The 17,234-nt window shown below is 45.8% G+C and overlaps 1 protein-coding gene across 2 annotated transcripts in view; it reads left to right on the forward strand.

Moving 5' to 3' along the window:
* The window catches only part of LOC121545533 (semaphorin-3F-like), a 50,250-nt gene that overhangs the window by 17,384 nt on the left and 15,632 nt on the right, over nucleotides 1-17,234 (forward strand). For both annotated transcript variants that reach the window (XM_041856129.1, XM_041856130.1), the window contains exon 2: nucleotides 13,266-13,399. In XM_041856129.1, coding sequence (XP_041712063.1) covers nucleotides 13,297-13,399 — 103 coding nt within the window. In that variant the 5' untranslated portion in view covers nucleotides 13,266-13,296. The remainder of the gene's footprint in view (nucleotides 1-13,265; nucleotides 13,400-17,234) is intronic.

Genomic DNA, 17,234 nt, shown 5'->3' on the forward strand with positions numbered 1-17,234 from the left:
TCCGAATCCAGGATCCACAAGAGCAGAGGGACGGTCACATGATCTTCCACCCCCTAGGGCAGGAGTGAGTATTCCATCTTCATCACTGTCTACTAGGCTCTTTTTGGTGTCCATTACACTATCTGACTGTCCCTCATGTACTGTGTCTACAGCGTTAGTGGATTCCGGTGCCGCGGGGAACTTTATTGACCAGACCCTTGCCTCCTCTCTTAACATGAACTCATACCCGCTCTCCTCTCCTTTTCCGGTTCAAGCCCTGGATAGTCGGGCTTTAGGATCCGGAACCGTCACCCACATCACTCAACCACTCACACTCACCGTGGAGTCCCTTCATCAGGAGAACATTCCCATCTTCATTATCAGTGCACCAGTCCATAAGATCATCCTCGGCCTCCCTTGGCTTCAACGCCACAACCCTACCATCTCATGGTCGAGAATGAGAATTACAGACTGGTCACTCGAATGCCGGAGGACCTGCTTCCCTGTCCCCTGTGGTTCCACGTCGGTTGAGAGTCCTGTGGTTGCCCTTCAGCCCAACATCCCAGAGGTATACCAGGACCTGCGGGAGGTATTCTGTCTTCCTCCTCATCACCCCTGGGACTGTGCCATCGACCTGCTTTCAGGTTCTGCGCCTCCGCGTAGACACATCTACCCTCTGTCGGTGGCTGAGACCCAGGCCATGGAGGATTACATCCAAAAGGCGCTCCAACAAGGTTTCATCCGCATGTCCACTTCCCCTGTGTCGGCTAGTTTCTTCTTCGTGGCCAAGAAGGATGGAGGGTTACGTCCCTGCATAGACTACAGAGGACTCAACGAAATCACCTCAAAGTATCGGTACCCTCTCCCATTGGTGCCGTCAGCCATCGAGCAGCTCCGCGGGTCCCAGTTCTTTACCAAACTGGAACTGCGGAGTGTCTACAATCTCATCTGCATCCGGGAGGGGAATAAGTGGAAGACGGCCTATAGCACGATGTCTGGTCACTACGAGTACTTGGTAATGCCATATGGCTTAGCCAATGCTCCGTCAGTGTTCCAGGCATTTGTTAACGAGGTGTTCAGGGACATGCTTGGCCGCCAGGTGGTCGTGTATATCGATGACATCCTGATGTACTCGGCTACCTTGGAGATTCACATCATTCACGTTCGAGCAGTCCTGGAACGCCTTCTCGCCAACCACCTGTTCGGCAAAACGGAGAAGTGCCAATTTCACCAGAGGACGGTGTCCTTCTTAGGCTACCAAATCAGTCCGCAGGGTGTGAAGATGGACGACAAGAAGGTAGATGCAGTCAGGTCATGGCCAGTTCCAACCACCTTAAAGGGGTTACAACGGTTTTTGGGGTTTGCCAACTTCTACCACCGCTTCATCAGGAACTTCAGCTCTGTCACTGCTCCTCTCACCTCTCCTTAAAGGAGGGCCCTGTAGGTTGGTGTGGAACCCAGCAGCCGATGAGGCCTTCTGTCTACTCAAAGGACGTTTCACCTCCGCCTCAGTGCTCAAACACCCAGATCCCACGACATCCTTTGTGGTGGAGGTGGAGGTTTCAGAGGTAGGTGTGGGGGCAGTTCTGTCTCAACGACAGGGTAACCCACAGAACTTGTACCCATGTCCGTTTTACTCTAACAAACTGTCCCCTGTAGAGAGGAATTACGACGTCAGTGATCGTGAGCTGCTGGCGGTGACGTTGGCATTAGAGAAGTGGAGACACTGGCTGGAGGGCGCCAAGGAACCATTCGTCATTCTCACCGACGATCGGAACCTGGAGTACATACGGACAGCGAGGAGGCTGAATCCACGCCAAGCAAGGTGGGCCCTGTTCTTCACAAGGTTTGACTTCACGCTGACCTATCGCCCAGGTTCTAAGAATACCAAGGCCGATGCTCTGTCCCGTCTCTACGATTCGGGGGAGGGTCCTGTCCAGAATGTGCCCATAATTCCATCCTCCCGAGTCGTAGCTCCTGTGGTCTGGGACATAGATAAGGACATCCGCACGCACCCACTAATTGTCCTCCGGAGTGCATTTACGTTCCCAAGGGGATAAGGGATCGGTTGCTGACCTGGTTGCACACAGCTGTCGTTGCTGGACATCCAGGTATTTCTCGCACTACCCAATCCATCTCTGGGAAATACTGGTGGCCCACCTTAGTGCAGGACGTCACTCGCTATGTCAACTCCTGTTCCGTATGTGCTCAAACCAAGTCCCCCCGGAACACTCCAGCAGGGAAGCTCCTGCCACTTCCCGTGCCTCATCGACCCTGGTCACATCTATCCATTGACTTTGTAACCAATCTCCCCTCCTCTGATGGTTTCATCACCATTTTGGTGGTAAGTCCTTTCGTTTAATCCCTCTTCCTGGTCTACCCACTGCTCTCCAGGTCGCTGAGGCACTCTTCCATCAGGTCTTCCGGCATTATGGCCTTCCGGAGGACATCGTCTCTGACCGTGGGCCCCAATTCACATCACGAGTTTGGAGGGCCTTCATGGAGAAGCTCGGGGTCACGGTCAGCCTCACTTATGGGTACCGGCCTCAGTCGAACAGGCAGGTGGAGAGGATGAACCAGGAGCTGGGGAGGTTCCTGAGGAGTCACTGTCAGGACCAGCAGGGTGAGTGGGCATGATTCCTTCCATGGGCAGAGTACGCCCAGAACTGGCTACGTCACTCCTCCACTGGGTTGACCCCCTTCCAGTGTGTTCTGGGTTTTCAGCCGGCCCTGGCCCCTTGGACCCTGGGCCAGACCGACGCTCCTGCGGTTGATGAGTGATTCCGGCGCACAGAAGAGGTATGTAGTGACGCTCACATGAGACTCCAGCCGCCGTCCATCGTCAAAAGGAACAGGCAGACCGCCACCGCAGTGAGACCGCCTGCCCTGTAAGAAACTGAGCCCCTGGTTTGTAGGGCTGTTCAAGGTTCTCCGGAGGGTCAACGAGGTGTATAGGTTACAGCTGCCCAGTCACTATCATATCTCACCCTCTTTTCATGTCTCCCTTCTCAGGCCGGTGGTTCCTGGTCCCCTAGCTGAAGCTGTCCCCCCCAACCCCCCTGGACATTGAGGGGAGTCCGGCGTATGCTGTCAGATCCCTACTGGACTCCCGGCATCGTGGGGGTCAGCTCCATTACCTGGTGGACTGGGAGGGGTATGGCCCAGAGGAGTGGTGTTGGGTTCCGGTGGAGGACATTCTGGACCCCAACATCATCCGTGAATTCCACCTTCGCCGCCCAGACCGACCCGCTCCTCGTCCTCGGGGTCGTCCCTCTGGTTGGTGTCGTCCTGCGACGGGAGCCGCGCGTCAGAGTGGGGGTACTGTCACGTCTGCTCCTGGTCCTCCCCTCCGGCGTGCGACGTCACCGGAGTACTAACAACCGGTCCTGGGATTCATCATTACGCGCACCTGCAGATCATTATGATTCACACCTGGACTACATTACCTTCCTCATTACCTCCCCTTTATATGTCCCTTCCTTACGTTTAGTCCTCAGTCGGTATTGTTCCTGTGTTTATGCTACATCGCCATTGTTACGCTGTCTCGTTTCATGTTTGTTTCACCTTGCACCTGCTTCTCGACTTACAGCGTCATTGTTACAGGGGTACGTAAATGAAGAGAAGGAGTGAGTTAGTAAGTAAGTTCAAGTAAAATAAAGACGGTTTTACATGTTTTGTGTTACTGTGAGACCCAGTTTGTGGATCCAGTTGGATAACATTTTTGCTGCAGTGAGAGTCTTGATGACAATGACAGGTCAGTGACAATGGGTGTTTCTCAATATGCATACAATCATGCAAATTGGAGCACGGAACAGTCGGAGTATGAGTCCAAAACAAAGTATGCGAAACAGAGCACGGAGGGGAGTTCTCAGACATGTACTTCATTTGTACAAATTTTGAAGCATCGATGCAAGCTTCAAATGAAATATTCCAAGGATTGTTGACGTAACCACGTAAAAATCTGCAAAAAAACGTATTTCTCTCAAATTTATGCACAAATTTGTTTACATCCCTGTTAGTGAGTATTTCTCATTTGCCAAAATAATCCATCCACCTGACAGCTGTGGCATATCAAGAAGCTGATTAAACAGCGCGATCATTACACAGGTGCATCTTGTGCTGGGGACAATAAAAGGCCACTTTAAAATGTGCAGTTTTGGGTGCTGAGGAGTATTTCTGTCTGTAATAAAGCTCTTTTGTGGGGAAAAATGTTTTCTGATTGGCTGGTCCCTGGCTCCCCAGTGGGTGGACCTATGCCCTCCCAGGCCCACCCATGGATTCACATATACACTACCGTTCAAAAGTTTAGAAATGTCCATGTTTTCGAAAGAAAAGCAATTTTTTTGTCCATTGAAATAACATCTCGTACAACGCTGTGTACTACTCCCTTCACAGAACATCGCAAACTAGCTCTAACCAGAATAGAAAGAGGAGTGGGAGGCCCCAGTGCACAACTGAGCAAGAGGACAAATATATTAGAGTGTCTAGTTTGAGAAACAGACACCTCACAGGTCCTCAACTGGCAGCTTCATTAAATAGTACCCGCAAAACACCAGTCTCAACGTCAACAGTGAAGAGGCGACTCCGGGATGCTGACCTAGGCAGAGTTGCAAAGAAAAAGTCCAGTGTCTGTGTTCTTTTGCCCATCTTTTATTTTTATTGGCCAGTCTGAGATATGTATTTTTAGTTTGCGCTGTTCTGTGAAGGGAGTAGTACACAGCGTTGTACGAGATCTTCAGTTTCTTGGCAATTTCTCGCATGGAATAGCCTTCATTTCTCAGAACAAGAATAGACTGACGAGTTTCAGAAGAAAGTTCTTTGTTTCTGGTCATTTTGAGCCTGTAATCAAACCCACAATTGTTGATGCTCCAGATACTCAACTAGTCTCAAGAAAGACAGTTTTATTGCTTATTTAATCAGCACAACAGTTTTCAGCTGTGCTAACATAATTGCAAAAGGGTTTTCTAATGATCAATTAGCCTTTTAAAATGATAAACTTGGATTAGCAAAACAACGTGCCATTGGAACACAGGACTGATGGTTGCTGATAATGGGCCTCTGTATGCCTATGTAGATATTCCATTAAAAATCAGCCGTTTCCAGCTACAATAGCCATTTACAACATTAACAATGTCTACACTGTATTTCTGATCAATTTGATGTTATTTTTAATGGACAAAAAAATGGCTTTTCTTTCGAAAACAAGGACATTTCTAAGTGACCCCAAACTTTTGAACGGTAGTGTAGCTGATAATTATGAAGTTACAAGCTTGCTTTTTTTATGTAGTTATCTTATTTTGTCTGTATTGGTCAAAGGTAATGCAGTAGCATGGGAGTGGGTAGTGCTTCTCAAATGTACATTTTTATGTGTCCTCCACAATCTCATCCTCACAAGAGCATACTCAAGAGAACGTCCTCGGAGAATGAACTCGGAGCATGAGAGTGTGGAGCACAGTAGTATGCATATTGAGAAACATCCAATGTGTCATGTTCAAAGGCAGCCTAATGTCCTGATAACCTCCTGGTTCATACAGAAGCAACAGACTGTGGAGAATGTTGCTGAGCAAGTCAAGCAGAGGCCCCACTGCTCTCATATTCACCATAACAGCAAGCATATAATGGAGACTATTATTATTACTTAATTAAACAGTATTATGATAATGTAAGACTTGGGGCTCAACTCAGTCAAACTAGCAGTGAGGTGATTACGCACTAGCTCTTTTCCCATGGTGGAATAAAATTATGTTTTTTCTACTGTAAAAAAATACTACTGTACTACTACTGCATTACAACCACTACTACTACTACTGCATTACAACCACCACTACTACTACTACTACTACTACTACTACTACTACTACTTTACAACCACTACTACTACTACTACTACTACTACTACTACTACTACTAATACTACTACTACTACTACTGTGGTAATGGTGTTGGATAAGTATGGATGTAAACATGTTGACAGAGAAAAGCAATATTATCATTTAGGGCTGTGACGATACCAGTATTGCAATAATTTTTCCATGGCAAAAATGAAAACACAAAGAATTTTGTGTGCTATAACTTGGAAAATAAATAAATGTGACTCTATGATGTTAGTTTCCAACGAATAGCTAAAAGCAGCAAGTAGCCGTGTTGTGTAAGCGATCGCCCTACTGGGTGACTACGAACGGTGGCTGTTTGCCTCAATTCAACATCTAGAATCGTCGGGATATGTAGTCTGATATTCTGGTCAGAGGCGATTGGATGGCCACCCGCTCCTTTTAACCGTTCTTCTTTCTGGTGTGTCTGAGCTTAGGTAAAGTTGTTTATGTTCCAGTTAGGATAACCCGTCATTAACCTTGGGTATATGTGTGGAAAATACAGTACAGCCCCCACGCCCTAACTTAAACAGACCTGATTTACATTAGATTCCGAAGCCTAGTTGTCACGGATCCCCCCGGTACTGCTGCTCATTCCGTTCACCAGCTCCGGAGGTCTACGTCACCGGGCTTCTAGGCATCACTGATCTGGTTCATTACCAACAACCCCGGACTGTCTTGTCTCATTACGCACACCTGGTTCCCATTCCCCCCTGATTAGTATGTGTATATATGTGCCCTCTGTTCCCTATTGTCCTTGTCGATTATTGTCCCATGTCCGTTGGTCTCGTGAGTACCGTGTATTGTGCGCTTGGTATTACGGGTCTCATCCCGTGTATTGTTTAGAGATTGTGCTCTTGTTATTACGGGTCTCGTCCCGTGTATTGTTTAGAGGTTTACACCTCACTCTTTTGTTTGGGTTACATACCTGTGTTATATATATATTTGTGTTTGTTTTGGGCTTCGTCCCCGTCGTTGTTCATGGCGTACCTTGTGTTGGGTGGAGAAATAAAACCCCTATTACGTATTCCTGCGCCTGTCTTCAAATCCTTATACAACGTGACACTAGTGAGTAAGTGAGTGTGTGTGATCCTTATTGGTGGTTCTCTTGCTTTTAGACTGTCTCTTACTAAAGGAGTTTAAGATTTAAAGCAAGACAATGTGACAGGGATTTGTATAAGCTGCCAGGATTTGGCTGCAGTGTTTAAGAACTCTCAGTCTCGGAGTGCATGCTTTCCTAATCTCCATTGGAGTGTGTCACTCCCGGGGAAGTCCTTGTTGCCCCACTCTCACAGTCTTTTTTACTCCACCACTGTCCCAGTGACAGGGGAAGGGCACACAGGTCAAATAGAGATGGTCACTTTGTGCTGCTCCCTGGCTATCTGAGAGCCAAGCTATTTCACAATAACCCAGTCACAGGAACGGGAACAGTACAGTGCCTTGCAAAAGTATTAATCGCCCTTGGTGTTTTTCCTATTTTGTTGCATTACAACCTGTAATTTAAATTGATTTTTATTTGGATTGAATGTACTGGACATACACAAAATAGTCTAAATTGGTGAAGTGAAATGAAAAAAATAACTTGTTTCAAAAAACTCTAAAAAATAAATAACGGAAAAGTGGTGCGTGCATATGTATTCACCCTCTTTGCTATGAAGTCCCTAAATAAGATCTGGTGCAATCAATTACCTTCAGAAGTCACATAATTTGTTAAATAAAGTCCACCTGTGTGCAATCTAAGTGTCATATGATCTGTCACATGATCTCAGTATATATACACCTGTTCTGAAAGGCCCAGAGTCTGCAACACCACTAAGTAAGGGGCACCACCAAGCAAGCGGCACCATGAAGACCAAGGCGCTCTCCAAACACGTCAGGGACAAAGTTGTGGAGAAGTATAGATCAGGGTTGGGTTATTTAAAAAAATCTGAAACTTTGAACATCCCACGGAGCACCATATAAATCCATTATTAAAAAATTGAAAGAATATGGCACCACAACAAACCTGCCAAGAGAGGGCCGCCCACCAAAACTCACGGACCAGGCAAGGAGGGCATTAATCAGAGAGGCAACAAAGAGACCAAAGATAACCCTGAAGGAGCTGCAAAGCTCCACAGCGGAGATTGGAGTATCTGTCCATAGGACCACTTTAAGCCGTACACTCCACAGAGCTGGGCTTTACGGAAGAGTGGCCAGAAAAAAGCTTCACCAACGGGACATTAAAAACTGTAATATCTTATGTTTCACGGAGTCGTGGCTGAACGACGACAATGATAACATTCAGCTAGCAGGCTATACGCTACATCGGCAGGACAGAACGGCAGACTCGGGTAAGACGAGGGGTGGCGGTCTCTGTATATTTGTAAACAACAGCTGGTGCACCAAATCAAATACTAAGGAAGTCTCAAGGTTTTGCTCGCCTGAGGTAGAGTATCTTATGATAAGCTGCAGACCACACTATTTACCAAGAGAGTTTTCATCTATATTTTTCATAGCTGTCTATTTACCACCACAAACCAATGCTGGCATTAAGATTGCACTGAATGAGTTGTACAAGGCCATTAATCAACAGGAAAACGCTCATCCAGATGCAGCGCTCCTAGTAGCAGGGGACTTTAATGCAGGGAAACTTAAATCCGTTCTACCTAATTTCTACCAGCATGTTAAATGTGCAACCAGAGGGGGAAAAAACTCTAGACCACCTTTACTCCACACACAGAGACGCATACAAAGCTCTCCCTCGCCCTCCATTTGGCAAATCTGACCATAACTCTATCCTCCTGATTCCTGCTTATAAGCAAAAACTGAAGCAGGAAGCACCAGTGATTCGGCTAATAAAAAAGTGGTCAGATGACGCAGATGCTAAGCTACAGGACTGTTTTGCTAGCACAGACTGGAACATGTTCCGGGATTCTTCAGACAGCATTGAGGAGTACACCACATCAGTCACTGGCTTCATCAATAAGTGCATCGATGATGTCGTCCCCACAGTGACCGTACGTACATACCCCAACCAGAAGCCATGGATTACAGGAAACATCCGCACTGAGCTAAAGGGTAGAGCTGCCGCTTTCAAGGAACGGGACTCTAACCCGGACGCTTATAAGAAATCCCGCTATGACCTCCGACGAACCATCAAACAGGCAAAGAGTCAATACAGGTCTAAGATTGAATCATACTACACTGGCTCTGACGCTCGTCGGATGTGGCAGGGCTTGAAAACTATTACAGACTACAAAGGGAAGCACAGCCGCGAGCTGCCCAGTGACACAAGCCTACCAGACGAGCTAAACCACTTCTATGCTCGCTTCGAGGCAAGCAACACTGAAGCATGCATGAGAGCACCAGCTGTTCCGGACGACTATGTGATCACGCTCTCCGTAGCCGATGTGAGTAAGACTTTTAAGCAGGTCAACATTCACAAGGCCGCAGGGCCAGACGGATTACCAGGACGTGTACTCCGAGCATGTGCTGACCAACTGGCAAGTGTCTTCACTGACATTTTCAACATGTCCCTGACTGAGTCTGTAATACCAACATGTTTCAAGCAGACCACCATAGTCCCCGTGCCCAAGAACTCTAAGATAACCTGCCTAAATGACTACCGACCCGTGGCACTGACGTCTGTAGCCATGAAGTGCTTTGAAAGACTGGTCATGGCTCACATCAACAGCATAATCCCAGAAACCCTAGACCCACTCCAATTTGCATACCGCCCCAACAGATCCACAGATGATGCAATCTCTATCGCACTCCACACTGCCCTTTCCCACCTGGACAAGAGGAACACCTACGTGAGAATGCTATTCATTGACTACAGCTCAGCATTCAACACCATAGTGCCCTCAAAGCTCATCACTAAGCTAAGGATCCTGGGACTAAACACCTCCCTCTGCAACTGGATCCTGGACTTCCTGACAGGCCGCCCCCAGGTGGTAAGGGTAGGTAACAACACATCTGCCACACTGATCCTCAACACGGGGGCCCCTCAGGGGTGCGTGCTCAGTCCCCTCCTGTACTCTCTGTTCACCCATGACTGCATGGCCAGGCACGACTCCAACACCATCATTAAGTTTGCCGACGACACAACAGTGGTAGGCCTGATCACCGACAACGATGAGACAGCCTATAGGGAGGAGGTCAGAGATCTGGCCGTGTGGTGCCAGGACAACAACCTCTCCCTCAACGTGACCAAGACAAAGGAGATGATTGTGGACTACAGGAAAAAAAAGAGGACTGAGCACGCCCCCATTCTCATCGACGGGGCTGTAGTGGAACAGGTTGAGAGCTTCAAGTTCCTTGGTGTCCACATCACCAACGAACTATCATGGTCCAAACACACCAAGACAGTCGTGAAGAGGGCACGACAAAGCCTATTCCCCCTCAGGAGACTAAAAAGATTTGGCATGGGTCCTCAGATCCTCAAAAAATTCTACAGCTGCACCATCGAGAGCATCCTGACTGGTTGCATCACCGCCTGGTATGGCAACTGCTTGGCCTCTGACCGCAAGGCACTACAGAGGGTAGTGCGTACGGCCCAGTACATCACAGGGGCAAAGCTCCCTGCCATCCAGGACCTCTATACCAGGCGGTGTCAGAGGAAGGCCCTCAAAATTGTCAAAGACTCCAGTCACCCTAGTCATAGACTGTTCTCTCTGCTACCGCACGGCAAGCGGTACCGGAGTGCCAAGTCTAGGTCCAAAAGACTTCTCAACAGCTTCTACCCCCAAGCCATAAGACTCCTGAACAGCTAATCATGGCTACCCGGACTATTTGCACTGCCCCCCCACCCCATACTTTTTACGCTGCTGCTACTCTGTTAAGTATTTATGCATAGTCACTTTAACTCTACCCACATGTACATATTACCTCAACTACCTCAACTAGTCGGTGCCCCCCCGCACATTGACTATGCAACGGTACCCCCTGTATATATAGCCTCCCTACTGTCACTTTATTCTATTGTATATATAGCCTCCCTACTGTCACTTTATTTTTACTTCTGCTCTTTTTTTCTCAACACTTTTTTGTTGTTGTTTTATTCTTACTTTTTTTGTTTAAAATAAATGCACTGTTGGTTAAGGGCTGTAAGTAAGCATTTCACTGTAATGTCTGCACCTGTTGTATTCGGCGCATGTGACCAATAAAATTTGATTTGATTTGATTTGATTTGAAAAAAAGCCATTGCTTAAAGAAAAAAATAAGCAAACACGTTTGATGTTCCCCAAAGGCATGTGGGAGACTCCCCAAACATATGGAAGAAGGTACTCTGGTCAGATGAGACTAAAATTGAGCTTTTTGGCCATCAAGGAAAATGCTACATCTGGCGCAAACCCAACACCTCTCATCACCCCGAGAACACCATCCCCACAGTGAAGCATGGTGGTGGCAGCATCATGCTGTGGGGATGTTTTTCATCGGCAAGGTCTGGGAAACTGGTCAGAATTGAAGGAATGATGGATGGCGCTAAATACAGAGAAATTCTTGAGGGAAACCTGTTTCAGTCTTCCAGAGATTTGAGACTGGGACGGAGGTTCACCTTCCAGCAGGACAATGACCCTAAGCATACTGCTAAAGCAACACTCGAGTGGTTTAAGGGGAAACATTTAAATGTCTCGGAATGGCCTAGTCAAAGCCCAGACCTCAATCCAATTGAGAATGTGTGGTTTGACTTAAAGATTGCTGTACACCAGCGGAACCCATCCAACTTGAAGGAGCTGGAGCAGTTATGCACGCTCAAGTTTTCTGTTTTTTGTCTTATTTCTTGTTTGTTTCACCCAAAAAATGTTTTGCATCGGTAGGCATGTTGTGTAAATCAAATGATACAAACATCCAAAAAATCTATTTTAATTCCAGGTTGTAAGGCAACAAAATGGGAAAAATGCCAAGGGGGGTGAATACTTTTGCCCCAAACTGAATCATGTGAACTATGTTGTGTTCTCTGTCTATGGCTTCTCTGTCTTGTTGTCATTGATTGGCATCCAATTTTTCTGGGTATCCCTGTTATAAAGAAGCCTCTGAATGTGGATGACTTGATAAGGCTTCCTAAGTCATACAATTCAATTATTCTTTAATTGACAATTTCTCAGTATTTTAAATAGGATCGTTTTCTTAGGGCCAGCTTCCCAGAGACAGTATTAGGCCTTGTCCTGGACTAAAAAAACATATTTATTGAAAGTGCTTTTTAGTCCAGGACTAGGTTTTATCTATGTCAGGAAAACTGGCACCTAATATTTACTAGTTCCCAAAGTTTCTGCATCAGTTGGTAGTTGAAAGTGCACTCTTTTGTTGTCCTGTGATTGATAGTGTTCTTGAAATGGGAATTTGTAGGCCTCCCGAGTGGCGCAGCGGTCTAAAGCGCTTGTCACGCCCTGGCTCTGGGGACTCTAGTATGTTGAGCCAGGGTGTGAGTTTTCATTTGTTTTTCGTTCTAGTTTTGTAGTTCTATGTTGGCCAGTGTGGTTCTCAATCAGAGGCAACGTGTATCAGCTGTTGCTTGTTGTCTCTGATTGGGAACCATACTTAAGCAGACAGTTTTCCCACAGTGTTTGTGGGATCTTGTTCCTGTGTAGGTTTGTGTTTTTGCACCTTTGGACGTCACGTATCGATTTGTTGTTTTTGTTTGTGTAATCATTATTTAATAAATATGTTCACCTTCCACGCTGCGCCTTGGTCCTCTGTATCCGACGATCGTGACAGCGCTGCATCGCAGTGCAAGCTGCGTTACTACAGATCCTGGTTCGATACCGGGCTGTGTCGCAGCCGGCCGCGACCGGGAGACCCATGAGGCGACACACAATTGGCCCAGCGTCGTCCGGGTTAGGGGAGGGTTTGGCCGGCCAGAATGTACTTGTCCCATCGCCCTGTGGCAGGCCGGGCGCATGCATGCTGACACGGTCGCCAGGTGTATGTACGGTGTTTCCTCCGACACATTGGTGTGGCTGGTTAAGCATGCATTTTGTCAAGAAACAGTGCGGCTTGGCGGAGTTGTGTTTCGGAGGACGCACGGCTCTCGACCTTTGCCTCTCCGGAGTCCGTACGGGAGTTGCAGCGATGGGACAAGACTGTAACTACCAATTGGATACCCTGAAAAGGGGGTAAACAATAGTAATTTGTAGTGATTGACATGCTAATGATATTTCTCAGTAATGAGGTAATTTTAGTCTTAACTCTGGTTCTGACAAAGAAAGCTTCGATGCTCACTGACCTGCAAACAGATTATTGAGTGGGTGATTTCAGTGTCAGAGAGGAATTAATTAAAACGGATCATCTTCTTTTTAACTTCTCAAATCTACACTTTTCTGTGCAAGGGATGTTGCATTGGACGTGGAAGTCTCTCTAAATGGCTGCAAATGATATGACGGTTTTAAGTGACATTCAGTTGATCTGTAATGCTTTTCCCTTTCCCCTTTGTAGGACTCCAAAGGTTAACGCTGCTGTCATTGCTATGGAGACCACCCAAGCCCTCCTCTTCTTTCTCCTGAGTTTATGTGTCTACAGTTGCCATGCCGACGCTCGGACTGCTCCCAGAGTGCATTTGTCTTACAAAGGTGAGCCTTACTTATTTTCAGTGAGTGTTCACTTGACAGATATCGTTTGGGATATTCTTAGTGGGAAGATTTACCATCACTTTAGTGAAATTCAGTGTAATTGAAATAGAAAGCTCTTTAGAGCATGGCGTTTGCAACGCCAGGGTTGTGGGTTCGATAAAATAATGTATGCGCTAACTGTAAGTCGCTCTGGATAAGAGCGTCTGCTAAATGACTAAAATGTAAATGTAAACTTCAAAACAGCCACATCTTTTCTTTCAAAGCAAAACAGATCTGGAGCTTAACTGAATTACTTTTCGTGGACTGCCTAAAGTTAATGCTGTATACACACTGGCGCTTTAAGGCTGATATTATAATAATTATCCAACAGCAATATTCCCCAACACTTAAGATCATTTGAGTCAGTGCATTTAATTATGAATGCCCTAATCTTTACATTTTTGTTTTATGTGAAAGACATAGTTGGGGTCTTGAGAGCGACTTTTTCAATAAAATACATATTGCACTTTAAACACCATACAACAATGATAAAACGAACACAATAGTAATTTAGAAACCCAAAAGCTGACTGGCATTTTGACCCAAGAGCAAAAGGACACTTTCCCTTTATACTGACAATGAGACTCTTTCTCATCCAAAAAATGTGTTTGGTGTTTGGTGTGAAAATACCTGACTGTCTCTGTGGAGCTCTGTATGCATGTGTGTGTGCATTTGTCTCTGTCTGAATGTGCTATATGTAACGCAAACGGACACACCTTGCCACCCTCTGTGCAGGGGAGGGGTTACAGGATCTGTTGGCCCTCTGCCAGGGCCCAGGGGACACTGGTGGCGCCCACGTCTCAGGAGGTCTGAGCTCGCCGTGTAACACTAGAACCACACGGAATGGAGGGGTGGATGGGTGATGAAGGGAGGAAGGAAGAGGATAAATCTGGTGGAGTAGATGGAGAAGAGAAGGAAAGAGAGTTTGAGATGAGAGGGAGTGAAAATAAAGGCAGGGAGAGAGTAAGGGAGTAAGGGAGTAAGGGAGAGGTGTGTGTGTGTGTGTGTGTGGTAGAGAGAGAGTGTAAGGGATAGAAAGAGTGGTGAGAATGAGAAATAGAGACAGACTTGGGTGTGAGTATTAAGGGAGGGAAGGGGAGGGGTGTCACTGTGAGTGAGAGAGAGGTGACAGGGGGTGGTGGTCTATCCTGGGTTATTGTGTGCGTAGGTGACAGTGAAACGGATTCCTCTTCTGAGAAACAGGATAGGGCACTGGTGTTACCGGGGTATAAATAGCCTGCCATGGTTGCTCTGTTTACCTCAGCAAACGCACAGGGAATCCCCCTGAAGAACGCAAGGGCCCAGATCCAACAACCTGCTCCAATATGCGAGACAGACATGCCTGTTATGCAGAGCGGGGCCTGTCATCTTGTTCCAGACGGACTCTCTCAAGGCAGAGTGCAGAAGCTACTGCCACCTCAGTTGGTTTATCCTGTAATGAGTATGTTTAAATGCACACTAATAATTCAATATTAAACTGATTATGGCACTAGGCCGAGAATGGAAATATTCATGTAAACACCTTACTCAAAATCAAATTATTAGGACATGTAAACAGCTTAATCGGCATTCCAGCAGTGTATTTGATCTGCGCATGTGCCAGCACCGGTAGCGCAAGCCTCCCTCTTATGCGCGAGTGAATTGAGTTGGGAAAAACTGAAAGTATGCATCTTAGAAATAGTTTGTCTGAACTCAGAATCAAAAAGGTTTCGCAAAATTAACATGGTCACTGTGGCAGAACGTTTATTTTGATTGCCGATTTTCTGCATTTATCAAAGTCCCATCAGTAGCCTGATTTCAGATGTGTCCATGTATACAGGATTATTAGGGAAATCGTTCTTCTTGCAAAGCATGTAAACATTTTAAACAAACTATTACATTAATCTGACTATCCACAATAATCTTATTATTGTGTGCGTGTAACTGTGCTCACTGTGTCTGAAATCAGTTTAATAACATTTTATTGCAGTGGGCTAAATCAGGGTCACACAGAGTGTTTCTTGGTAGTCTTTACAAATCTACTTTGAAACAAAAGTATATACACCACACACACATGGTTATGGGCTTAAAAAAAGAAGACACCTTTACCATGTCAGATATAGAGTTGAAATGTATTCTGAGTTTGCGTCCCAATATTACACTTTATATACATCACAGAAGACTGAAATATAACAAAACAGTTTGACATAGAAACACCAGATCTTTGGCAGGTTTTTTAAAATAATGTTTATTAATTATGAAAAATATTAATAACAGTCCACCCATGAGGCCACTAGAGGGCGATTTGACTGTGTAGTAGCATGAAAAAACCCCAGTATTACAGGCAGGGAAGAAGAAAAACCCACACATAATAATAAAATAATTGGATGGATGCATCATACGGTATGTCCCATCCTAATGTTAAAGTGCAAATATCCATTTGGAAAACTACCTTTTGTCTGGCAATATTGTCCCCTACCTCTTAAATCCTCACAGCATTCTCCTTCTACACAACTCATCTGGTCTACTCTTTGTCCCCCCATTCTGCCTCTGTTGAAACAGCAGCAGTAGAGCATACTTACTGTCTCTTCTTCATCCTAGGGTGGTTGATGGTTTTTCTATCAATCTCTGACATAGACCAGGCTATTTGCACTACCAGGAACTGAAGAACTTTCCCAGAGTACTCAACTACCTCCGGAGCTTCTCCGCAAATGTGGGAAATACTTTCATTGCGAAAGAATAACAGCCACTGTGTCAATTAGGGGAAAACACACCGAGATCTGGGAAGAGGATTTAAATAACTTGGTGGGAAGTGAATGTCCAGTGCTTGGTGTCACAGCTTAAACTTGACATAACCCTGGACCCAAACATTGAATAAGAGGATTATTTATTTAAAGAATGAATATATTTTGTGCAATGATCCATTGATCAGCCTTTCCAGTGTAGAAATGCTGATGCTATCCATTTTCACTTTAATGCATTTGTGCTCAACTCAACGTTGCATCTTGATATCCAATAATACAATTTCAGAAATAATATCTTCTAATTATTTCACTTTAGAAAGAGTAACGTCCATCATATGATATCATTTCAGAAAGAGCAACATACATTCTTTCCGCTTCCCTTTGCATTTGCAGCTGAGGACCCCTGTGCAGTGTATTGAGTTAGAGACATATTGTATGAGTTAATGCAGTCACTATTCCTAGATTAAAAAGCCTGCAAATGGGCCAAATAGTCATATTAGGTAACGCTCTATTTGGAAATATAATGTTCATTGGAACATTGATGGATAGAATGCCAGCAGATCATCAAGGTCCTGTGGCTGAGAACCAAGCATTGCCTGATTACTTTTCTTTCCCTTGAGAATTTTTGTGGAATTCAGCCCAAAAGAGATACTTGACCGGCCCAGCCTTGTAAAAAGTCAGCCCCTTAAAGGACCCTTGTGGCAATAGCAGTCTCTGTCCCAACGAGCTGGCCACCTGCCAGCACTTGGCTTCCAGCCACTAATTCAGTCCAAAGTGCTTCTAATGATTGAAAACTAAGGGACCACTGTCAGGGGGGGCAGTGGTGCGCTGTTGAGTCTTGCTCATTTAGTTGAGCCAGTCATTAGCTATAGGACACACACCAGAAATCAGATAAAGAAAGTGAACATTTCCTCAAGGAGCCCCATATGACTGGAAAGCTGATAAGTGTTGGAAGTAGTATGGAAATAGCACCTGCGGGGGTATTGCCTAGTACCCAGACTAATACCAGGTTTAGCATGAGACCCCTATGGATGGTCCAAAACAGTTATCTGGGATGTCCAAAAACATTACCT

This window comes from Coregonus clupeaformis, chromosome 30, assembly GCF_020615455.1.
Source record: "Coregonus clupeaformis isolate EN_2021a chromosome 30, ASM2061545v1, whole genome shotgun sequence".
In the NCBI taxonomy this organism is placed as follows: Eukaryota; Metazoa; Chordata; class Actinopteri; order Salmoniformes; family Salmonidae; genus Coregonus; species Coregonus clupeaformis.